Source organism: Plectropomus leopardus, chromosome 13 (genome assembly GCF_026936395.1).
Source record: "Plectropomus leopardus strain MGB_pleo_1.0 chromosome 13, ASM2693639v1, whole genome shotgun sequence".
In the NCBI taxonomy this organism is placed as follows: Eukaryota; Metazoa; Chordata; class Actinopteri; order Perciformes; family Serranidae; genus Plectropomus; species Plectropomus leopardus.
The window spans coordinates 14,773,582-14,799,032 of NC_142188.1; the positions used below are offsets into that span (position 1 = coordinate 14,773,582).

General features: G+C 39.3%; 1 protein-coding gene across 4 annotated transcripts in view; it reads right to left on the minus strand.

Annotated features, from left to right (window-relative positions):
- LOC121954395 (protocadherin-15-like) overlaps positions 1 to 25,451 on the minus strand; it is a 255,337-nt gene that overhangs the window by 17,152 nt on the left and 212,734 nt on the right. For 2 of the 4 annotated variants that reach the window (XM_088086314.1, XM_088086312.1), the window contains 6 exons: positions 24,604 to 24,744; positions 17,869 to 17,996; positions 11,239 to 11,454; positions 9,956 to 10,044; positions 7,313 to 7,489; positions 3,968 to 4,241 (listed from right to left, as the gene is read on the minus strand). In XM_088086314.1, coding sequence (XP_087942440.1) covers positions 4,019 to 4,241; positions 7,313 to 7,489; positions 9,956 to 10,044; positions 11,239 to 11,454; positions 17,869 to 17,996; positions 24,604 to 24,744 — 974 coding nt within the window. In that variant the 3' untranslated portion in view covers positions 3,968 to 4,018. Of the gene's footprint in view, positions 1 to 601; positions 722 to 3,966; positions 4,242 to 7,312; positions 7,490 to 9,955; positions 10,045 to 11,238; positions 11,455 to 17,868; positions 17,997 to 24,603; positions 24,745 to 25,451 lie in introns of those variants that run through there. The other 2 variants (XM_088086315.1, XM_088086313.1) reach the window with 2 other exon arrangements.

The following is a 25,451-nucleotide window of genomic DNA, read 5'->3' on the forward strand; positions in this document are numbered from 1 at the left end:
TTAAACCCAGCGGGGCAGCAGTTTCAACCTCATTTAATCAGCGAGCATTAACATTTCATTACACGTTCGAGGTAGCATTTAAAACGAAAGGTGAAATCCAATGGCAAAACACTCTTGATATAAAGGCAAGCTCAGGAAGCATTCAACAGTGGTAATTTATGAAAAACAATTATGAAGCAAAGGCCAGAGCCTGTATATGTTTCTATTACCAAAACACACCCTTACCTTGAGAGAGGGTCATGCGAAAATGCACGTAATTAAATTAGGAATACGTACATGAACTAGAGTCTAATCTCTGCTGCAGCAAGTCAATAATAGGTAGGAAGCCAGAGAGCAGGGCGATCCTTTGCTGCAGTAAGGGGATGACTGAGGTCAACATGCAGAGCTACTGGTGGTTATTTAAGAAGAGTGGAGGGATATAAATGTGAACCCTAGACAGCGGTTGGTGTAAAACGCAGGAAAATACCAGTTCTAGTAGCATTCAAACTGTCAGCATTTGCGTTTTGTTAAGTAATTCAAAGAAAGCAACCTGCAGAGCAAGAGTACCAGCTCATCATGGGTGGGATGGGAAATAGATAATAAAGGGTCAGGGTTGACTCACATGCTGCTGTCGCCGAGCTCCTCATAGAGATTAGCAGTGGGAGCACCCGCCGGAGGTGCTTTCCCTCCCGGTGGCAAAGCCATCTGAATCCTGGCAGTTTTGGCACACTCTGCTTGTCGCCTGTGCAAAGTGTTAACATTTATAGTCACCAAGATCCGGGTTTCTAAACCACATGCAAAAAGATGTGAAGAACTAAAAACCCCACGCAAAACATTAAAAGAAAAATCAACCCAAAACACAAGTCTTTGTTTCTTTCACGTCTCATGTAGTTAAAACTAAACTCTTCTTTTCTAGAACAGTGTGGTTAAAAAGTTAGCAGACACATCACTTATGCATGAAGTCTCTACATAAATTAACCATGTGCTTTCACAAGGCATTTATGTTAAAAAAAAAAAAAAAGAGAGACACACACGATGTTACTGGTGGTAAAACTAAAGTTACTGTTATGTTCAGTCACGTCTAAAGTGATGTTGGGGATAAGAAAAGAATCACATGATATACTGAGATGAGGTAAATGTAGCATAGTTAAGGTCAGAAATAAAATTTAAAAAAAAACTTAACTTAGTCAATGTAATTACCATGTGTCTACTGTATTCGAGTCCAACATTCACTGCCATTTAGTCCTGGCTTGTTCTGCCAACGCCTGAGATAAATACCTGGTCCTTGTTAGCTTGTTCAACTGTCTTAACAAACTACTTGTTTACTCTGAAAGCTGTATGGAGCCACAGGTGTTGATTTTTAACGGGATCGGCAGTACTAGCAACCCTTTCACTTTAAGGTAAGCATTTCTTTCTGTATTACCATCAAAAACATGCTTTAAGCATGAGAACAACTCAAGCTCGACACGAGTGTTTTAAATTGCAGGGGAGCAGTGAAGTTATAACAGCACAGTTTTGTAACTAAGACTGTCTCTTTTGAAGAAAGATACCTGGAATTATCAGTCTCACCGAAAATGGTTACATAGGTCAACCATGCCCCATGTTTATGTTTATAGTGAGGTGGCATTCTCTTATAATTATTACAGGAGCTGAGGATGAAAGGGACATGCTGTAGTATAAAAAGCAACAATGTCCGGGTAATGTTGTCAGTGATGGATGGGTCGAAAAGCACAGGACTTGCACTGAGAAGATCGATTTCTGTGTCCCAAAGTCAACTTCTTTTAATAAAAATGTTGCCTAGAATGCTAGAATGTGTAGCTTGCTAAGCTACGGATGTATATGATGTGTTGTATATGATGCATGTCAAGTGATATGTATTACGTTAGTGAAAAAAGTGTTTATTTATGGCAAACCTCAATGTTTTTTCCTAAACTTAACCAGATAGTTTTGGAGTTCAACGGCTACTGCTTCATAATGTTCAGGATGTGTTTAAAATTGTAAGGAAGTCAATGACAATTTAACCTATTTTGTCATTTAGTTTTGAGAGAGCGTTGGCACTTCTCCATGACAGTCATACAAAAAGTAGTCTTGAGATTTATCAATTTACGTTACTGCTAGTTAGAAGATTTTGTTTGTTTTCAACTACCTGAATTATTCTTGGCAATTAAACTTTTTTAAGCTAGTAGGTCCAACATTAATGCACATGCAGAACTGATGGGGAACAAGGTTATAACAGAGTGTTAACTTAGAGTTTAGTGAGAGGATATAAGTGCAAAAACGTGTCTTGTTGACTTTGGGTTGATTTTCCTTTTCAATTTCATCAGATTTTCCACATGAGGAGAAACCGTTCCAAACTGCCAAATTAAACATTCATTCTGTAACCTACAAGATGAATCAGTGTTTCTTTATGTCATGATGCTAGCAGACATTTCAAAAGGGTGGCATTAGCTTGTAGCATGCATTTTGTTCGTCATCTTCACACATTCAACTCGTCTTTAAATAACTAATGAATAATGAAGATGGGAGAAACTGTACTTCTCACACATACACACACACTTCAAGCAATGAAAGAGCAATCACTTGTAAAACATGAAGAAGAATAATTACTTACTCTTTGAACCTGGTGAGAGGTTTTGATTTGGAAGAAAGGAGAGGAGACAGAAGTGAGAAAGATAAGAGACAAAAAAAGTCGGGTAATTACATAGTTTGTCAAGAGGGTTACCCCATACAATTGTATTAATAGGAGGTATTTAATGATGGGAGGGAACAGACACTTTAAATTAAATAATGAACATTACAAAGGCAACAAAAGATCTTTGTATAACATGCAACCTTTATCTATTTAACCACAAAACAGGAGAGACAGGAGAAAACTTTTTGTAGGTTCTCTTCAATTTCTATGCAAAGTAGGAAGCACTCAAGCCTCCAGCAGTGACTGCAGGGCTACATGCAAAAGTAGCCACTGCTTTCTCCTTAAGTGAATCTTCTATGCTTCATGTCGCCATGACTTATTCACAACAAAATTCAATTATTCCACATGAATAAACAGATTCATGTTTTAAATATTACGTCCATTCCCAAATTTAGGCAAACAGCAAGTTATGTTGACACGCAGAAAATGATTTCCTAAATCATTTCATTTTACTAAAGTAATGACGCCACCAACAAAGTACCATCTGCTCTGACAGTTTGTGCGTTAGGGCTAATGTCACCATCAACAGCTTTCTGGTGTGTGTTTGGTCTGTGCATTTGCAAAAGGACAACCACTCCACCCATCTGCTGTGAATAAACACTTCCCAAACATCACCGTTTGTGGAACACTTGCAGCATAATGACGATTAGAAGAGATAAGAAGACGACTTCTGCCAACCGAGAGTTCAACCATCTCAAAAATCTGAGCGATGCTTTAAACTAAAAGCATCATATTATTGTAAATTACACAGTGTCTGCGTGAGCGAGAGAGACAGAGCAAGCCAGACACTGTTTATTGTGTGTGCGTCAGGCAGAGATGATTAAGTAGCGTGAAGACGCACTGTGACGGTCACAATTGGCTGTAGATATTTGTCACAAATGAGTGTTAATTAATCTGCTTTCACAGAGCATGAGCAGGGAGATTAGCCCAGCAGAGTGCGCAGTCAGCATGTCTGATGAGAGAGAGAGAGAGAGAGAGAGAGAGAGAGAGAGAGAGAGACAGCGATAGAGAGACACACACAAAAAGGCAACAACCAAGCAAGAAGTGCTCTCGATTTATCTTAAATACTTGACAAATACACTTTTCAACAATGCTGTTTGTGGTTTTGCTGACTCTATTCTAACAGGCCACAGGGTACTGGATGTAAACAATGGTTTACATTCCAACAATAAATATCTGATTTGTCTGTGAGGACCAAACGCTTCTGCAAAAACTGAGTGCAACACAATATCCCCCAAGACAATAGTCTGCTTAATTAAAATGTATTTCCCTCTTAATTTCCTGACAACCGGTTAAAGATGATTAATCGATTACAGAAGCCAGCGATGATTACTGAGGCGAGATTACTCACTGTTTGTAGGTGACCATGACAATGAGGATGGCAGGGATGCAGCAGAGGATGATTATAATGGCCAGGGCCAGGAGAGCTCCCTCTGTGTAGCCCACAGCCTGGGCCGCCTTCTTCACACTGGCCACAATATCTGGAGAGCGGATCTCCAGGATGCGGCCCCCCTCGCCAAGGTATGGCTGGAACTCCTTGTTGATTTCCAGCACATTTCCATCGAGAAATCTGTGATTTGTAACACATAATGAGAATGGGAGATGAAGTGGTTTTCTAGCAGTTATCTTCTTAATCTTTATCATGCAAACTATTGAATATCATATTTAATCTTAATAATAATGTATCAAATGAGTATGTGAAAACAATGACACAGTGACCATGTTTAAACTTGATTTAAAATGCATCTTAGGTGTTCGGATCCCAAGTGTAAAGTATAAGTAACCACTGAGCTGCATTTCGATGGGATGCATTTGACCCCATCCTTCGTAATGTAAACACTAACATGCTCTAATGCATCCCTGACAAGCACCATACAGGAATTTTATTTCCCTTACTCTTTTTTTTAAGAATATTTATGTTCATAATTGTTGTTGCTTTCTTCTTCTTCTATTCAATATTGAACCCGATATTATTGCTTTGTGTTGTTGTATTTGGTTATATGTATGCTCTAAATGGTGAATGAAGGGTTAAGAAAAAAAAATGCCATTAAGGCAGGGTGTGGTGGTTGTTTCAGCAAAAGCACACTAATTCTCTATACCATTCCCATTTAAGGACGAGTTGGACAAAGTGGTGTGTGACCGTCTATCATTTTGCCTTATGTAAAGAGACATGTTGAATCCTGCTGACAGCACGATATCTCCAGCTGTACTGACATAAACCCTTACATGACTGGCAAAAGTGTGCGTGGGGCTACTTGACCCTCTTGCATAACTGACTTAGGAATTAACAAAATCAAAGGGCTGGATCAAAGTGCAGACAGCTGGAAACGCACAATAGATACAGACGTGAATGGATATTACTCGGCTGTCCACTTGAGTTCGAAACACTAAAATACATCTTAAAAACAAGTTTAAACAGGGTCAGTGTGAAAGCGCCGCTCTTAGTGATGAACCTACAGAGAATTAGCTCATGAATCTGCAGCTTGGCTTTAGTGAGCTTTATAGCGAGTTCCAGCTCGTTGTTAAGCTGTTTTGGTTCACTCTCATTGTTGTCGTTTTTACTGCAGCAGGCAGGGGAAGAGCTGTATAAAACACACTGTACACTATCTACTTATTGTAGATGGCAGATAGCAACCACTGATCAGTAAAAAACGAGTGAGATATTCCCCTCAGAAACTGGTAGAGACCCAAAATGGAGCTGCAAGCAAATATTTTGAAATGAATGACAACGCCGATCTGTAGCTACTGAATTCTTAAGTATGATCTTCCCTTAACAAGTGTGCCACGTCAACTTAAAAAGATGATGATATGTCAATGTTGTGTTTACAGCTTGCTCCCCCAAAAAAATCTGCTATTGCAGTATCTCATTTGCTGGGAGACAATCACTTCAAGGCCAGTGGCGCCTGGTTTTTTATACCAATTAGATGTAAATGCAACTAAACATCGGCATACTGCACATAGAAATGTATTTTTATCCCACAGTGCAAGTGATTTGATGAAATACTGTGCGACCTTTGTTTCAAAATGTGTTGATTCAAATGTCTACAGAGTTTCAATTACCGACCTGTGGCAGAATTTGCATCACTATTGTAGTAAATTAAACATGCATTCAAACTATCCGCCCACTATTCTCTCAATGTTACTTTGTAACAATAACCAGTGTGGCTTTCAAACATCTTGCTTCACAAAGGAATGAGCGCTCTGTCTCATCCAATTACTGTCATTTTTGTTCTATAGGTGAATGAATGAGTGGAGATGAAGGTTATCAACTGGCCTTTCTGGCAATCTATCCTCCAGAGAGCTCAAATGGTATAGCGCTGCATTCAAGGTGGCGTAAGGACACTGTATAATGCAAGAATCCACTCACTATGTTGTCTTTCTCATTCTCCCTCTGTGATCTGACAGCAAAGTCGCAGATATATAACATGCAATTACCCCACATTGTCAGACACGTGCTGCATGAATAAAGAGCCTCTCTCCTCTAGCCTTAAATGATTTTCCTGACAGTATCTGTATCTGAGGAAGCAGATTCACATTAAAGCAGGGATGTAGTAAGTCTCTTTTTAAATTAGCTTGCACTCTTAAAAGCTGGCACTTGTGATAACAGCGACAGTCACTAGTTCTGGTTTTAGAAAAAAAACTGTTCTTATGACACTAGTGCCACACTTTCAATTGCTCCAGCCTCTATCCCCCACTTAAAAAACAGTTGAGGTGCTCCTCTGATGGTCAAGGACACTGGGATAATGTCTATAAATTAATTCAGTACATACACAACGCAGTGGAGGATTTCCAAATGAACTCATATTGTCACAATATTATTCCAAAGAGAAGGAGGGAGGTTTCATAGGGAGCCACACACAAAACAGAATTGGCATGGTGAAGGAGAAACAAAGACAGAAGATGGTGTCGGATAACTCAATGTAAGGCAAGCAGGAGCGCAAAATTGGTAGAGAGCTAAGGGGAGGACTCAGAAGGGGGTGTTTCCTATTGATCCATGACTTTAATGCTCTGATGGAGTTGTCGTTTTTAGATTGGTGTCTGATCGCTTTGACAGAAGGGCCAAGGAACAGGAGAAAGGTGAGATTGTCCTCAGGTGCCAGCTAAGGACTTTTTCCCTCTAAGGGGATAAAAAAGTGTCTTGTAAGCTCTTTTTCTAGCTTGTCTTAATAGCGTGTGAACATGGCGTCTCGGTGGCCGAACAGGGTTTTAGCACATACAAATCTCTCTATCTCTGTGTCCCCAAACAAAAGGGATAAAATGTATAGCTGGCATATTTCCAAGCACTTTCAGGCACTGACATGACAGGTTGAATGGACTGATTGAGATATTGCCTGCTTCACTTTCACTTTGTCCCTCCCCTAACCTCCCTCCTCCTTTTCTCCCTTTTATCTGCTCCTTTTTTGTGACATATGAAAGATTTGGTGTACCTGCAGGATAGTCAAAGTCTTATACAGAAAGTAAAGACAGAAAAAAAATGGACACACTGTAGAGGAGGAAGCCACGGGGAGCCTGCTGAGTCACTGTATGGATGGAGGGTAAAGAGAGACTGCAGGGAAGACATGCAGCACAGCAGGGACATTAGGACACCAATTTAAAACAAATGGTGGACTGTACTTCCTGTAATAAAATTCACCCACTCACTTGAAGAGCTCCTTGGGCGAAATGGCCCTGTTGGTGAGCGGGTCAATGGCGTACACCATCAAGTCCGACTTACTGTAGTCCTCTAGTTCAAAGCCATCGCCATGACGACGCGGCCCGATTGATTCTACAATCACCTTGGCACCTGGAATCTGGTCCTGGACGTGGCGCTCAAGAATACTGAAACAAACACAAACCCACAAACTTATTAAAGAAAGCAGTAAGAGCCTAAACACTGAAAAGAAGTTAATGTTTAGACTTATATAAGCCAAAATCTGGGTTCCAACCCTTTCTGGCACCTCTGTGCCTAAAGCAATATGAGAGCCACCAATCTTAAGTACTTCATTCTGGCAATGATTGTCCCGTATGGGTGCATTTTGCCTCTCTGCACTGGGCTCTTGGCCTTGATAATCCCCTTCAGGCAGGGAGAAATCCACACCTCAAATTACAGCCAATAAAGAAAAGCCTTGCTGCCTGCCTTTGCCAAGGTGGATAAACAGTATGAGCACTCAGGTAAAATGGCCCTGGATGATCACCAGCACTGTGAAAAAATCGCAGACCTCTCAAATGAAATCACTGCAAAGAGCTTAACTTGACTAATGTGTGTGTTTTAGCCTAAAAAGCGGTGTCACTTGTGTGACAGAGACACACAGTGAGCTCTTGAAAAACAACTATTAACACCCATTTGCCTTTCAGATTGACTAATCAGACTAAACACTGTGCCCCGAGAGCTCCAAAAGATGTTTTATGAATCTCTATCATTAATTAATTTGGACCAGAAAAACAGACTCTGGAGGATAGATGCAACTATCTCATTGGCTAATCCATGATCTTAATTGATTGGTCAATGGTTATTGAACAACAACAGACAAGTTGTACCCAACATTAATTCTTATTAGTCCCTGTTTATTTGATATTGTCATCTGGAACAGCTGAATCATACTTGTCACTCCTTCGAAAATCATTTTATATGCAAACGAAGGTGCAACCTTGAACCAAGTTCACCTCGTATCATAGCACGGCACAGAAAGATGCAATTAATTTTCCAGTGTCACTTCTACACGAGATCAATTAGCAAAAGGAATATTAGAGGGCAAGGAATTGATATGTTACACGGATGAGAGTGGGATAAAAGATGTGGTAAGCTGCTGTAGGAAGGCTAATATTTTCTGTCGAGTTCACCTTCTTATGACACAATAGCTTTAGGGCTGTCCCAAATACCAGTTTTGGGGCATCAAATCTTCCAGACACTTAAGTTTTTCAACATGCAAGTATATGCATAAAGATGCCACAGGTGGTGAAATTGTTGTGGTCACAAAAATAGGCCTATTATTAACTTTAGGTGTCTTTGCCGGAGAATACCTGATTAATATTGATGCATAATGAATTATGTTGCAATACTGTTTCTTTATTTGTGGGCTATTTGGGATTTTATGGGAAATGGTATAGAAAAATGGAGCACACGACAACTGATTTGGACTATTATTAACAAGGGAATGATTGGGGCTTCAAAGCATTTGGGTCAGCCCAAGTAGCTTGCTTTATTTGATTAGATGTTCTTGGTTGTTACCAGCACTGCTACTTAACTCTTAAACAACTTACTTACACAAACAACTACAGCTCAGACATTAAAAACCTTTAAGTTGCCACTAAAGACCCACTTGTTTTTGTTGGTGTATGACTGATTTGACACTGACAACTGAAATTGATTTAATATTTTGTTGTGCCTTATCCTTGATGTGTTGCATTATATTTATTCTCTCCTATGTTCCTATTGCTGCTTGCCTCTGTATTTATTAGGGCTTTCAGCGTAAGCATGTCAATCGTGATGCGATTAAGGTCTGTTCATAACGTGTTTAAATTGCGTTAATCACCAGCTGACATTTTGGACTTTAAGAAGTTGTACTGGGCTGAATTTTAAAGCTAGACTGATTATTCTGGTATCATATGAAACTAGACCTGACCTGAATCCAGTGGTACCAACCATATCATGCTAGCATCTCGGACTGAATAATGCTCCAAAGTTAGGCTAAATTTTGTCAATGGACAGACAGCATGGCTATTTCACAGGGGTCCCTTAAACCTCTGACATCAACATATCTGAATGAAAATAGGTTCTGTTGGTTCCCATGAGTTTCCCTTTTACAGACATGCTCACTTTATGCTAGTCACATGGAGTTTTTTGCTATCATTTGATTCCTTAATCAAGATAATCTGCTAAGAATTGCTTTAACTTGTCAATATGTACTTCAAAACTGTTTTTTTTTGTAAGGTAAAATAATGGAATTGAAAACGTGATAAAAATACAGTTTATGCCTATTAACTATTGAAATTATGGGATTAATCACAGTTTTAAAAAAGTATTGTTTGACAGCCCTAGTATTTACCTGTTTCGTGACTGTAACTTTGGTCAACTGCAGTTGTTTTAAATGGGCTGTAAAAATAAGGTTTGACTTGACTTATTTATACAAAAATGTACATTTAACAGGATAATTTATTTTTTCTGACATATTTCAATCACAGTCTGTGATAGTGTAGTGACCTGTCAAGGGTGTAGCCTGCCTCTGGCCACTGACAGCTGGGACAGGCTCCAGTCCATAATAAATCAATGAATTAATATTTCAATCATAGTAAATGCCGTCTTACTTAATGAGGTCCTCCTTATGCTCTTCCACTAAAGTGGGTGGGACAGTGGACACGACAACTTGCATATCCAATGCGTTGACCACAGAAACCTGAGGGAAAGTAGGATAGAGGGAAAGCGAGAAATAAAGGACCAAGAGATAAGACAAACGGCAGTAAACAGAGATAAACAGCAATTAAGCCAGTGTGCCACATATGTCCTAGTACTGTGAGTTTTGTCAACGGATTCAAATGTCTCGCTGTTGGACCAAATGGACCCTCTAATTGCCTGCTTGCATTGGTGGCATGCGGCAAACTTAACAGGAGTTAATTCTGATGCCGCAGTTAAGTGCATAGGCAACGGCCTCTGTGCTCTGAAGCCAAATCTCCCATGCGGCTCCTGTGAAATTAGGTTTCCCCTTGAAAATTAACGAGCACCATGGTTATGCACTCGCTGCTCTCTCATATCCAGGCAATGTCCCAGACCCTCCTTCTGTCTCGTTAGAGGCTTGTTAGCCAGACATATTTCACTGAAACGAAAAATAAGCCTTCCCACAGTCAGAAAAGATAAGCATTGAATTGAGGGCAAAGCTGAGCCCAATCACAGTGGGTGCGTGGGGAAATTATTGGGAAAAAGAAATGCACACAGAGACAAATTTAGACAAACACACAGACACACAGACAGACAGATGCACATAATGTGAACAACGTTAATACACATGGCTGAAAGAAAGAGTCTAATTGGATCATCAGCCAGTGGCAGAGGCCACATGTTGTGTGTCCTGAACCTACCATGAATAATTCAACAGACTGGAACCAAAACGTTTAGCACTGAGTAAACAAAAAAAAAAAAAAAGCATCATCTCGGCTCATAATGAACAAATTAGTATAAAGAATGCAGAGCAGAGGTTTCGGAATGAATAAACCAAAAATATACAGTCTGTGGTTGTTCATGGCAGGGATCTTTTGATAGAATACAGTGGTGGAAGAAGTATTTAGTTAATATACTTAAATAACCCAGTGAAAATATTCTGTTACAAGCAAAAGTCCGCATTATCCTCTATCAATGAATTATGGATAGGTAACACTGCAAACCAATTCCATATTTCAAAGGACTGTTTTCTGCAGAAATACCACGCAGTGAAGGCCATATACATAGAATCAATATGCTATTGGTGTGCAGGTGACATGTAGGTCAAAGACTAACAGAGTGCTCATCAGTGTGCACACAGACCATTAAATGCACAGTATAGATATTGATCGGCACAAGAAACTGTACTCATACACTACATATACAGGATACTCACCACCACTTCAGCACTGCTGCTGAGTCCTTTTCCATAGTCGTCTGTGGCAATAACTTCAAAACTGAAGTAGGACCTGCGCATATTCCGAAACATGATGGCCGACTTGATGATACCTGTGTAGGTCTCGATGACAAAACTGTCCTGGCCCTCTGCTGTGGGTGGGATAATCAGGCGGTATGCCATTTCACTGTAATTTCCAGTGTCCTTATCGGTGGCCTGTAACATACATTTAGTAGACACATAAAGTTAGACAGGAAAAAATATATGTGTTATACTCAAAACAATAGAATAAGGATCTAACACTAAAACAACAATGTGCTACGGAAAGAAATAGATTAGATTTCAATACAGCCTGAGCCAGCATCCACTGCTCATTGCAGCTTGTGATCGTGATGATGGCTGTTTACTTCTGAGCATGCTGTACTTCAGTGATATCGCAGGATTTATTTGGTCTTTGACAGCCAACGGGAAACACCTGCTGTGACATCAGCGAATCGGGCCGGAAGAGCAATATGCTTGAAAGTCTAAACAGAAAACACTGCAGGCAGGGCTTTCTTGTGCGACCCACCCATGGTGCATCAATCTTCCTGTTATTTATCACACAATCGTTCTGCAGCCATGTGACAAATCAAAATGATTCAATTTGCTCATGAACACAAACCATCAGAGCTTTCTGGTTATAGAACTTTTTTTTTGAGGCCAGCATTGCCTTTAGTGCATCCATACTTTGCTGCTGTGGTGTTAATATATAAGTTATGTTGTTTAATGATGTCAAAATCATTGACTGAAAACCATTACAACATTATGTCAACTACAGCTGGCTGGAGTGGGAACTACTTACAGTGTGTCTTGTTTTTATTAACAATTAACCCTTTGAAACCTGTGAAAACTGGCTTTATTTCTTTAAAAAAGGGGGAAGAAGGCAATGAGCAATTTGAGAAGAAATGTCCCAGACACTGGCAAGAAATTAGTAAAAGGTAAAAGAAAATAAGCTGAAAATTTGTAACAAAACAAGAAAGTAAAACAACAAGAATAAAAACAGAGAAATTACTTGAAAAAACGCTTAAAAATAAAATGATTCTAGAAACTAATTAAAAATTTGGTTCCTTGGATAGTTTTCCTTAGCTTATTTAAATTTTTTTTTTCTAAAGCTACAAATTTCTTGAACATTTCTTGCCTATCTTTCCCATGTTTTAAAAAAGAAACCAAACCAATTTGCTCAGGGTTCAAAGGTTTATTTACTTGTGAAAGGAATCTGAATGCAGCACAAGAAAAGTGATGTTGATCCAGGTTTCAGTGGGTTCACTGACCACAGCAAACTCAAATATGAGTTGGAAGAGTGGAGCTTTAGGTGATTTAAATTTGAGAAGTCTGTTGTAATGACTTTTAGATTTTTATACAACACTATTTCTTACATCAAAACAAGAATATAACCAAGGTAAAAACCATTTCATCATAAAAAACAACATGTAATTTATGAGGTTAATAACCTGCATGAAGCTCGTCAAAGTGCTCTGTGTCACTGGTGGCAAAACCACAGAATTCTCCCATCGACCTCTGAGGCATAAACTCCGACCGGCCACTGAGCTCTCACACAGGCATCAATTTTCAGAGTGCTTGTCTGTAGCGAGTGACACTGATGAATAGGAGCAATCTTTTTTTTCTCCAGCTATTGGAAGAGGAGGAGGGAAAGGGGGGGCCAAGGTCCCGATGAAAGGGCTGCATAAATCAGCAGAGTGAGATATCCTCATTGGGTGAAGACAAAATTTACCAAATATGTGTACTGGCATCGTTTATGTGGGGCAAACCTTTTAAAAGTTGTAGTGGACACAAGGGGGGAAACTGTCACTCAGTGCAAGACTAGATTTTATTTCAACATTGCTTGGGACACATATGATTCAGGGGTTTAGCGGTCCTCTGCCAGAGAACTTTGATCATCAAACACCTAATTTCCTTCATTTTGGTGAATTATTGTGTACAGATTTGTGGCTTTTCTGCATCAACTTATGGTATAAATACCTTTAATTTTGTCAAAATAAAAGTCCTCTGCTATTATCATGTTTCTATTCGGGGAAAAATGCACCTGTTCTGGGAACGAAGGGGGACGGGTCCCACACATCCCCTGACAAAGCTACAACTACAAGGTTTATTACATGGTGCCAAAAAACAGCAAGCGAAAATGCATGCATTTCGAAAGTGTACATTAAAATGGAAACAATAAAGGTTCTGCTTGTTGGTCGAAAAACTTTTTTTCACTGTGTTGAAAAAAACAAACCAAAAACGGCCAAGCAGTCAAAGAGGGCACTGAGAAAAAGTGGCTGTCATGGCTACCCGTGAATGCAATTACTTACTGATTAAAAAACAGGGTCAAGTAAGTGCCACAACGAGCAGGGTGTAATCATGCAATCAGACTTTTCCTCTAAACAGTACATCTTTAACTTCCTGATTAAATATTTTCCATTCAATTTCTCTATAACACTGAGATTAGACTAGCAGCAAATAAAGCAAATGTGTCTGGCACTGAAAAGGTTCATTTACTTGCATAAAAATGTCTGCCAGTTACTGCTTCTGATCGTATTATGTGACTGAACTATTTCTGACTAAAGTGAAAACAGAAGGTCAGAAGTTTCAGTAGAGCAGACCAAATGTTGACCATATTTCTAATGATTATCTCCAGAGGAACGGGCGCTCAGCTTCAGTGCTAATGAAGTCAAGTACAAACACTTCACACTAGCCATACTCCAAAGAAGCCCTGGCCCCGGGGAAATTATAGATAGCACTTGACCCATAATTCTACACTTTTGGTGTCTATTCTGAGTTAAAGGAAAGACAGAAAAAGGGATGCTGAACTGGTCAAGTGGTTGAAGCCACTGGACAGTGTTCAGTCTTTCTGTACATCTAGATCTCTCACACTCTCTCTCTTGCTTTCTCTCTCTCTCACACACACACAATAAACGCAAATTTGCTTTTTCAAAAACATGGAGGGGCAACGAGCAGCTTAACAAGAAATGGCCCAAATTTTGGACTACACATAATTTAGACAAGTATATAATCTTATGTATTTTTTGATAATATCTAATAATCCATCCCAGCTATTTTGTTTTAACATCATTTCCTTGTATGTATGTAGATGTAGCAGGACCCAGGACAAATTTTAATGTCATGTTTTTAAACCATGACTAAAAAATGACTAATAAATCTACCATGTACCTTTTCCATTTTTTTTTTCAGTTTGCAGGACATTTCTTGACAATGGGGCTCCAGCCCCATTATGTTTTTTCCATGTTTTTGATTTAAATCAAACCAGTTTATCAAGTTTTATAGGTTTAAATGCTCGTGGAAAAATGTCTGAATGCAGCACAAGAAAACTGATGTGGATACAAGTGTTAAAGGGATACAAGACATCCTTGCCAGATGTATGTTGCAGTTTGCAAGTAAAATAGACTGTTTTCATTGTACGTACTTTGACAAGTAACAGCAGGAGGAACACAGATGTAATAAAACATCATTTTTGTTTTCAGGTATTGGGTTCTGGTATTGTGCACGATGAGTGGGGGGTTGATGGTGTGGTTTCTGGGACTCTGGCCCTAAATGATTTTCAAAAGCCTGAATCTATGCTATTCCCTGAAGCAATCTAATATAATTGAGCAAAAGTTCTTCTGTTGGCCAAATATTCATTTCGGAGTATTTAAGGCCAAATTTACTTGGCATCGTTGGGGATCCTCAATTTGCAATTAAGAGTAGGCCAGATTATTGTGGCATGGATTCAAGTGTAACAGATTTGTCAGCTGAACATTCATTCTGTGAAGTCCACACCAGCACAGTACTAAAAAAAGGGTTAAATATTAGTAATAATGTTTGTGCAATATTCTTACCATTCCTATGCCACTTTAAAATAGCAACATGAGACAATGTTTGCCTCTTTTTAGGTGGCAGGTGTGAAAATAAGTTATCCACAACATTTGTAGTGTTTTTATTTTCAGAATGATGATGACAGTTGGAGAACAACTAGATAAAAATAAGATATTGGCTCTACAGGATGCTTTTTTCATGGCAGCTATCATATTTTTCCCAGATGATGACATATTATTAGAAAATTATCTGAAATTGCTTGAAATATAGTGCAAATAGCTGCTGTAAATGGGAAAAAACCTCCCCTGAGGAGCATGCCCCTAGAAGTTCGGGAATGTTTACAACGTTTGACTCTGCCACAGCTGGTGTAGCATCCTGGGACACTTGAATGAACCAGATCGATCATTAATGTGATGAGTTACACCTGTGTATTTTCTGCTATGACAAGTCAAAATATCTGCTGTGAAAAAGATCTTCTGGAGCCAGTTCCCTTTTATGAGTAATTTTGAGTTTTCACCTCTGTGAAATCTGATCAAACCTTGAAGACTAAAAAGTCAACAACACACAAGCACTGGCATGCAAAGTGCGATTGAATCAACAGTTTAATGTATTAAATTTTACTTTGATGTAGGTTACATCTGATGTTGAGCTACTGAGTGAGTATTCAAATGACAGCGCTCAGCACTAAAAAGTCTGCATCGCTTCAAGTGCAATCATCTGTCTTGTAAAAACATGCTATGTAATTAGAGTTGTCAGATGCAGTAAATACTGACTGACATGGAATTAGACATTGCATATTATACTGAGCTGTTTAAAAAAATGCACCTATTGTTTTAGTCTTATGTATATTTTTGCTCTTTTTTGGCTGCACTCTTCTAACTTTGTGTTGCAACCGCTGCAAAGCAATTTCCCTTGGGATAAATAAAGTTTTATCTCATCTTATCTTATCTCTGCCAAGTCCTTGAGGAATGTCTCTTTGTCCTACGTGAGCTTTTTAAAATGTATAACATATAGATTAAGGATAAGCTCATTTCCTACAGAAAGAGCAACCCCAGAATTTTATTTGAGACCATCAAATAAAATTCTCTGACTGCCCCTGGTGCCCCCATCTTTTTTTTTCTTTTAGACATCAACAGCTCTTTTGACTGTTCTGTTAATAGGGATGGGGATATGAAATAAGTGGCAGCTCCCTTTTCTCTGTATCCTTTGATAACTTTGGCTGATTTTCACATCTGGCAAAAGTCTGAAATGCTTTTGATGAATCTCCCTTCATGACCTTCATCCTCCTCAACTTGCCGGCTGGATATTACACCTACATCTTTTCTTAGACTTTCTTTAGACACCATTGGTGTCCATTATACTGTAAACAGCTCCCATGTTCCTGGCCAGGTCCCACTTTAATTTAAACCTGCTGGAGTTTCCATTCACCTCAGAAATATCTGAAAAGGTGTTCGTGAAACCCATAAAACATTGTAACTATGTTGTTGCTTGGTGTTGTGACTTTAAACAGGCTACACACAGTTCAAATGGTTTTTAAACAGCATAAAATTCTTCAACAAAAAAATGAAATGACCCTGAGTTTGCTTAGACCACACAAAACAGATGAGGAATAAACTCTGCATAATATTCATTTATATGTCTCTGTTCTGACAGATTTCTTCCTTTTCTAGTTAAGTTGATGATACTGGGCTGAAAATCAGGCTCAAGGTATGGCAAGCTGTCCTACAACACTAATATTAAGCAGTATTGTATATGTTGGTTTAGCCTTGGCCAGGCTACACTAAATCATGTTCTGGGGGATTAAAAAAAGTAAAAAAAAAACAACTGCAAGATACAGTTTCCTATGTGTTGTGCTCTATGGCACCATTGCCAATACTGTGTTGGCCAGTACAAACTCTGCCTGTAGGTTACAGCACAAATTTGTGGATTTTGTTTGTGTATTCGCAGATCCATTTTATGTTTGCAAATAATTCTGTGAATTTACAGATCTTTTTTTGTATTTGTGGAAGGTGTTTTATATTTACAGATATTTACAGATTTCACATTGACACACAAATTGTCAATCGGTTCACACAAATAATATTGAGACAAATATATCTCCATAAGGTTGGTAACAACACAGCTAATGGCATTCATAGCAATAAAGAGACCTGATGAGAGGACCGGCGCTTTTAAGTAATCCAGTTTGTGTCATATTACAAAAAAACACACCCTATCAAAAAATCCCAAACTAAAAACATAAACCCAACAAATCCTGAAGGCCTGCCAAATAAACAAATCTGTTGTCATGACATATTGTACATTCAAACATTAACGCCTGACAGTGTGTCAGCTCTGGTGCTGACATTCAAGGTAGGCATTAAAGACACTGGCTCTCGGAGGATTTTGTACATAAACACATGCTTAAGTACACACCAACACTCACCCACGCATACAGAAAATAGACATACAGAGTAGTACACAGGATGACAAAGTGAAAGCTTCTTGGCAGAGCGAGCTGATAATCAGACAGGATGTCCAGCCATGCTTGTGTGAACATACGGGGATTACAGCGCTCAGCTCGCTCTGATCCCACCTGCTCTTGGACAAGGCAGACAGTGGGGAGAGCGAAATTGAGGAAGAGATGCAGAAAGCGATAGAGGGAAGAGATGAAACTGCACCACAGAGAGCACCACGGATGAATTCTCCCACTATGGCTGCAGGGCGAGTGTTGAAGAGGTGGGAGCAGAATAATGCACAAACCAACAAAAACAAATGTGAGAGCCAATGTTTTCTTACCACTATTTTGAGCACAGAGCTGAAGATCTTGGTGTCCTCCGTCACGCCGCCTATATAGAGTTTCCTGGAGAAGACGGGAGGGTGGTCATTTTCATCCAGCACCTCAATGTACACCTTGGCTGTGTTAGCTGCGAAAAACAAATGATACCAGAATTCAATCAAACCAAGTCGAAGGCTTTCACTTATAAATACAGATTTACTACAAGACCTAATTCCACTTCAGATAAAACAAAACAAAAAAATCAATAACTAACGAATAAAAAGCATTTAACTCCAGTTTGTGCACTTCAGTGTACCTAATCAAGCATGAGTGGCACTAAAGGTCAAACACAATAACATTTCAGAAAACACTACAACATTTCAGAAAACATAACATTTTACAAAACACAAGTATATTTCACAAAACAAAACATTACTCCACAAACCACAAATAAATTTCACAACATACAAAAACATTTAACTAAACAACACTACACAAAACACAAAGGTGAACATTTCAGAAAGTACAATGACATTTCACAAAACAACATTCCAGAAAACACGCCTTTTTCACAAAAAAAAATGTTTTTAAATGTTGTGTTTTGTGAAAATGTTTGTTTTATGAAATGTTATATTTTGTGAATTGTGGTTGTGTCTCATGAAATGTGTTTTCTGAAATCTTTTTTATTTGAGAAATGCTGTCATGTTTTGTGAAATGTCCTTGGAAATGTTGTGTTTCTGAAATTTTGTGGTGTTTTGACCATCAAGGCCATGGTAGATTTGCTGCATCCGAGAACTGGGACACACACACCCAGAAAGTTTATTTGTCACATCCACTAATAAACACATCTCTGAAGTCATCTGAACTAACATTGATGAAATGTTGCACCATTTAGCCTCAAAATTGTCATGCCAGTATAATTTTTTTCATGGTCATCAGCTGGTCCATAACTTCAAAAGAGAGCTTTAATTCATTTCTGAGAATATTTTGCAAGATAGTCATCACTGGAATCATCACAGTATGTTTTCAAATAATATCCCACTGACCAGCCATCACTAATTTTAAATAAATTAATAGATTTTCTTTAATCATCTGAGGATGGGTGGTTTGACCAACTTTGACTTTAATTTGATATATTTTGAAATTGAGGAAATAGATTCACCTAGCTTTTGAAATATGACTGAATGTGGGAACATTCACTGCAAAAAGAAACGCTCGCTTTCATTTTGATCAAAAGTGGACTTTTAGGAAAATGCCTCTTCATTCAGTAAACTGCACTGCCATGTCTATTTGAAGTGGAATTGTAATTGCACGCTAGGAAGAGAAACATGTTTCTTCAGTCCTTACTCAACCCTTTCTAATGACAGTCTGAGAAGCTATTTTGGTGCAACTCAGAGTCAATAATGAGGAGGTTAATTCTGTTTCTATTAGAGCAAATATTTTGAATTGAGAAAATCCGAGTCTGAAGAGTGTTGATGACTTCTCTCTCACTGCCCTCGATAAGTAGATCTGCAAAACAACTGAGCCAGTTTGCACTCTGTTTACCAACCAAATACTGATAACAATCACACTTTGAGTAAAATATGGCTTTGTGAAATAATAAAAACAATGATGAAATCTTGCCTTCCAAGCCATTATTTTTCAAGTGAGGTCTACCTCGCATAATTTATTGTTGAAGAGTTTGTTTTCCCCACAACCTGGTGCCTGACAATACCATCAATAAAAGGCTCTGAAAGTTCAACAGGCAAGAAATTTGCACATTATTGGGATTAAAACTTAGGGGGGTGCAGCCAATAATCGAGCAGCAAGAATTTCTCTGGAGTAATAGGGAATGCTGTGAGAAAGACATGGAGAGAGGAGGCAGAGAGAATTTGTTTTTTTAAGACTAAATTTCTGGTTAACTGGTGTTTTTTGTGAGGCTCTTGAAATATTCACCCTGTCCCTTTAAAAGGAAAACACATATATATGAGTATAAACATTTGTCCCCCTTGATAATTTGTCACAGTTACACCTATGCAATGAACAGCATAACTATGTACAGCACAAAAAACCTTCCATAACTGCAGTTTAGGTAAAAAATATGCAGTGTCAAGGACCATTTTTCTTCTGGCGGCATACAAAAATGTAAAGCCATGTGGCATTGGAGCTAAGGATGCACCAGGGGAATTGGACAAACAAAAACACAGCACATCAAATTACAGGCACAAAAGCTGGAGTGTGAGGCACAGAGGAAGGACTCCAGGGGATGCGAAAAGAGGTCTGCAGAGTTTTTCTCTCTTCTCTCTTTCTGTAGAGAGTGGCTGTATTCCGTCCTCGCAGTATCAGAATATGAAAACATAAATACAGCCCCCCTCTTCTCTCTCAGTCTCACTCACACTCATAAGGATGCATGAAAGAAAGTGGCCCATTAAGAGGAGGATTTGCTACTAAGACAGCGTTAACTTGAGTGTGACTATGAGTTCATTATCATTTAGAAAACATGTTTAATTAAATCTTGTCTTACTCAAGATAATGATACATGTGCATATGAATCAGCATGTGAGGATATGGACATGCATGTTCAAATAAAGTGCCCTGGTCCGAAGAGTTAAAGGGCCCTGACAAACCAAACTGACATCAAAGAACTAGTGTCGACAACGCCGATTGTTGGGTCGCCCCATGTCACTTGTGTCTCAGCCAAAAAGTTGCACTTCAACACACTGCAAAGACTCCAGGAAATGGCAAGCAAGCTCATACATTCTGCACTTGGGTGAGAGGAAGTAACTCACCATACCAGCAGGTGGCAGTGATCTCTATTCATTTCTCAAAAAGAAAACCAGAAGACCAACCATGCCCCCAGGAGGTGTGCCAGGCTCTGAAGCCAATTTTCATAGCCGCCAAACAGTGGAATTACAACCAGCAAGCCCGTCACATGATGCCACTGGGCCCAAATAAGACTTTTTCCCATCGACTTACATTGGGAAAGAGATGTCTGAAAAACAATGGATATATTTTCTTGAGCGTCACAACTTCCACAAAGTGACTCATAACACTATCGGTATGTGAACCATTCGGTCAAATCACATTTGGAAAGTCTAGAAGAGACACAAGTTTAAATCATTTATCTCCTTTTAAGTTAGCAGGTCGCTAAACCAGAGGTAGCCTGCTCGGCCACCAAAGTCTAGTGCACCTGCTCTATGGGTCCAATGATGCAGAAGCAGCGCCGATCATCCGGGTAATTTACTTTACAATTGTTATCCGGTAGCTGAGTGTTTTTGACTTCATTTGTCACTGAGCAACATTCATAGGTATAAATGGGATCCCGCCTTCAACACTGTATCTAGGTCTCTTAATGCATCCATGAGACGGACAGGACATATGTCAAGATGATAGTTAGCCAGTTGGCACCTTAACATATCCTGATGTTGACAGAAGAAAGAATATTTACAGTGCACTGGTGAACAATGCCACAAACAATACAGGCTGTTTCTGCTAAAGAACTCAACAGCTAAAAACATAATTTATAATTTATAATCTTTTATATATTAATTTATATAAAAAGTTTGTTTCAATCTCACCATCTTGTTTTCATTCATTCTGCACCGTTCTGTCAGTGCTTTTGGCGTAAGTGCATGACCCAAAAAGGCACCTTTCATGTGTGCATGGAATGCTGCTGAATGGCGTCAGCTGAAAACGCAGCTGAACAGGACCAGTTGTGGTGTTATTATACGCCGGCAAATTGCTGGGTGACATCTGGCGCGTCCGCCCAATACAAGCATTGGAGACGTAACTTGAGAACATGGTTGGACAGAACCTGCTGCCTGCGAATGAAACGCAGCAGGACAAAGACAGGCTGAAATGCTGCCGGTAATGACGTAACATAATGAGTGCAAAGGCACTTATAGGGCGGGTGAGAGGGGTGGTGATGGGTCCCACAAACAACAGACTTTGTTCCAAGATTATGGTGTTTGCTTCCTGTGTGAATTTGATGTTTTTTTTCTATACCTTCCCATGCACCTCCTTCCCCAAAACCAAACCCTCCGTGCCAGCATGTGCGTTTATTGACGTTCCAGCATGGGTGGCCATGCGCTATTGCTGTGTAAACATAACCACATGCAGTGTCATCTCACCATGTGCATTTGTTGACATCGTGGTAGCTGCACCCCAGAGCGAAAATATCAGATGCAGAGGGATACCGAACTCAAAATATCCACTGACAAAGCGGCAAGGTGTGACGAGTTGCAATGAGAACTTGATGATCTCACGCCCTCTTGACTTGGCTGTTTACTTTCCTCACCTCCATTTTTCTTCTTGTGCACTCAGCTGAATTGGCAATCAGAGTGATTTCATTCACCGACAGGATCCCCTGTCTCCAATGCTGATTCAACATGCTGAATCAGCCAAAAAAAAAAAAAAGCAGGCAAGGGCATATCAGTGCTAAGGGTGCCACCCACACCACAAAAAACTGAAACGACAAATGGTCAATGGCTGACCGTTGGCCTGGTGTGTCAGAGGCTTGAGAGAAACCTATCTGACAAATCGTTCTAGTAATGCTCTTATTATTTAATGTCAATAAAGAGAAGACAGATATTACCTGTCTTATCTGTAGTAACACAATTGAGACAAGTGACAAAAGAAACAGTTTCTGTTCACTCGGCCAAAAGAGGATGTCAGCCTGTAGATGCCAGGGAAGCTTTCTCTCTCTCTCGTGAGAGAAAAAGAGAGTTCTCTGCTTTACCTACCAGATAAGTGATGTGAGTGTGTGTATGAGTATTGTGCACTTGTAATTGCCATCATTAGTTTGTGAGAGACAGATGGTGCGAGGAGGACAGAGGCAGGTAGAGCAGGTCATCGATTATTCATTGGTAGCTCAAATGGATCGAAGGTGAGGTATGAACCCAACGTGTTGTTAGCACTTCATCATTTCACAAAACTTTTGTCAGTTCACTGTCCACAAACGAGCTTAATGATTTTCCAGATGAAGTGTGGCCATCACAGAGTGATTTTTGGATGATTAAACAGTGTCTCAATCTTCCTTTCTGATCGCAACTGGACAGGTATGAGGGAAGGAAGTGGGATATTTGGCCGATTTTCATCTTTGAATGAAAAATGTGCAGATTAACTGTAGTAAACTTCCCTCCATTTAACCAGTGTCAAGCTAACCCCCCCCCACCCCCAACAGCGAAACTGCTCCAAAGACATATTTTACAGCAGTGCTGATCAAATATAAACCAAGATTCTGTGACTGAGTTTAATATTTCCCACCTCAAATGTTTTCATAAACATGTTTTAGGTCACTGTTTAACTGTATTATGAGATTGCTGGCTGCCATCGCTTCACTTAGACCTTTCAAGTGAAACGACCCACCAGCGGTAGCATCTGGCAAGGCGAAATGCATTCTGGTAGTTTTAGGTTATCTACCTCTTGAGTTCAAGCATCGTTTTTCTGTGTTATCTCTAGTCATGTCGCACCATTTAAATTTTTTTTTGTTGCATATTTCTACTGCAGACGAACTAGTTTTATGTGAGGACTCTTTTTGTATCGGTAAAATACTTCCTTAAGTAAAGTACCTCTATCATGAATGCCTTTGAGGGGAGAAAACACACACTTTTATCCCCATTTGTTCAACTCATCGCGCCCAGACTACAAACACAAGCAAATGACACTGAATTTTTGGAAAGACACAGGGAGGCAGTGGGACACAGCCAGAAAAGGGCTGTGACGATGTGGCACAATCTGGTTTTAAGCATACCGAGGCCTTTGGAATGGGAGCACACGGGAGTCGCACTAACTGAGAATCTGCAAAGATTAATGTTTTGTCACCCACCCTCGCTTGGCAGAAGGTCTGGCTAAATTAAAACAAATGGACTATTTCTGATTACTAGACCCTTGCAACAAATTTTAGCATTTTAAGTTTTTATGATGTGCTGCTTTGAAAGTACGCATAGATCATATTTTTAAGGTTATTTTTAATAATCAGCATGACTGACAGTAGAGTCAATGCATGTATTTTATATTTCGACATGTTCATATTCAACTTTAGAGTACAAACAGTTTTGCCGTGACAGTTAGCGCTATAGCACCCTGCGGGTGGGACAGAGGGTGGTCAAATATTAACCACAAATTTAAAAGCAGTAATAGAAAATACCTGTTGGATCTGCAACATAGTTACTCAAGTAATATAGCATTTCATTTTAGTCTGAGTGTACGAAAAGGCCATAAGGCTCAAATATAGTCAGACAAACAAGCAGATTAGAGAAAACCAGCAAATATAGTATATCCTTAGTCAATTTAAAATCAGCTCTTTGTTGAATCGAGTGAGAAACTGAGCAACCAAACACAGACTGCAGCCAACCCGCCACCAATTATACAAATGGATCAGTGCTATAAAAAACTACAGTGCATAAAGCATACAGCTACTGTGACATATTGTTTTCTTGGTTTTGATCCAAACCTGCAGCCTAACAGTGTAGGTAGCACAAATAGATATAATATGTTAAAGGTGTTTGATAATATGCTTATAGACCAGGCAGAAGTGAAGCTGCAATAATCCACACATATGTATAATATAAGATATAATGCAACATATTATTGCAGTACACATGAAAATAAATACAAAGGATACAAATATAGAATTTATGCAATTGTATTAAATCATAATCTGTCACAGTGGGGGATTATTATGATTAAATATAAATGCAACACCTGGAACCATATGAAACAGGATTTACAACACAACCTCAACATTCACCCATGTATAGGATGCTACATCTTACTTTTGGAAGGCACGCGCAGGTTGGACATGACAATGACCATAGAGTCTGCCTGGACCCGGAGGACGTAGCTGGTCACATTTTCATAATCCAGAGGTTTAGCTGTGGAGATGACGCCTGTCCTGTTGTTCACCTGAAAATGACCTAGATGCAAACAAAATCAGAGCACATGACCAAAAGGGAGAAAAAAAGGACAAAGGTATTTGGAACAGAATGGATGTAAGCACTGGTTGGATGCATACTGTAACTACTGTACAAAGTGTTCTGATCAGAGCTATACAGGCCCATGTAGTGCTTATCAGTTCAGTTTTCCATATAAAAAAACATTTAAAAATTTGAAGAATTTAATTAAATTTTCTAAAATTGTATTGCTTGTTTGTCAGATCAGTGTGTAAGGTTTGAAAGTTGTTTTTCTCATTTTCTATTTGTGGAATGTTGGATAGAAAAACTTACACTGGCAAACCAAAAATCTGTGGGTTTTCAGTTCTATTTGTGTATTGTGCTGCCTCAGAGGGCGGGCACTATGCACCGGACTCATCTTCTTTCTGATTAGCCAGCTGGGTTGGCTTCATTCAAGGATCACATCTGGTCATGGCGGCACATAGATACCCCTACTGTAGGTGAGTGAATTGTTTTTTCCTTCTACATACACATTTGTCAGAGAAGGCAACTCATGGGGAAGACTCTGGGTTTATGTAAATATACAGTGATTTTTCTGAATGCTATGATGAAAAAAGCTAAGTATGCTATGTAGCTACACCATCCACGATGGACACACTGTATAACAAGGCTTACGGTAGCCAACCTGGCCGGCCAATCAGAAATAAGGCCCAAGGAACCACCCTTTTCAC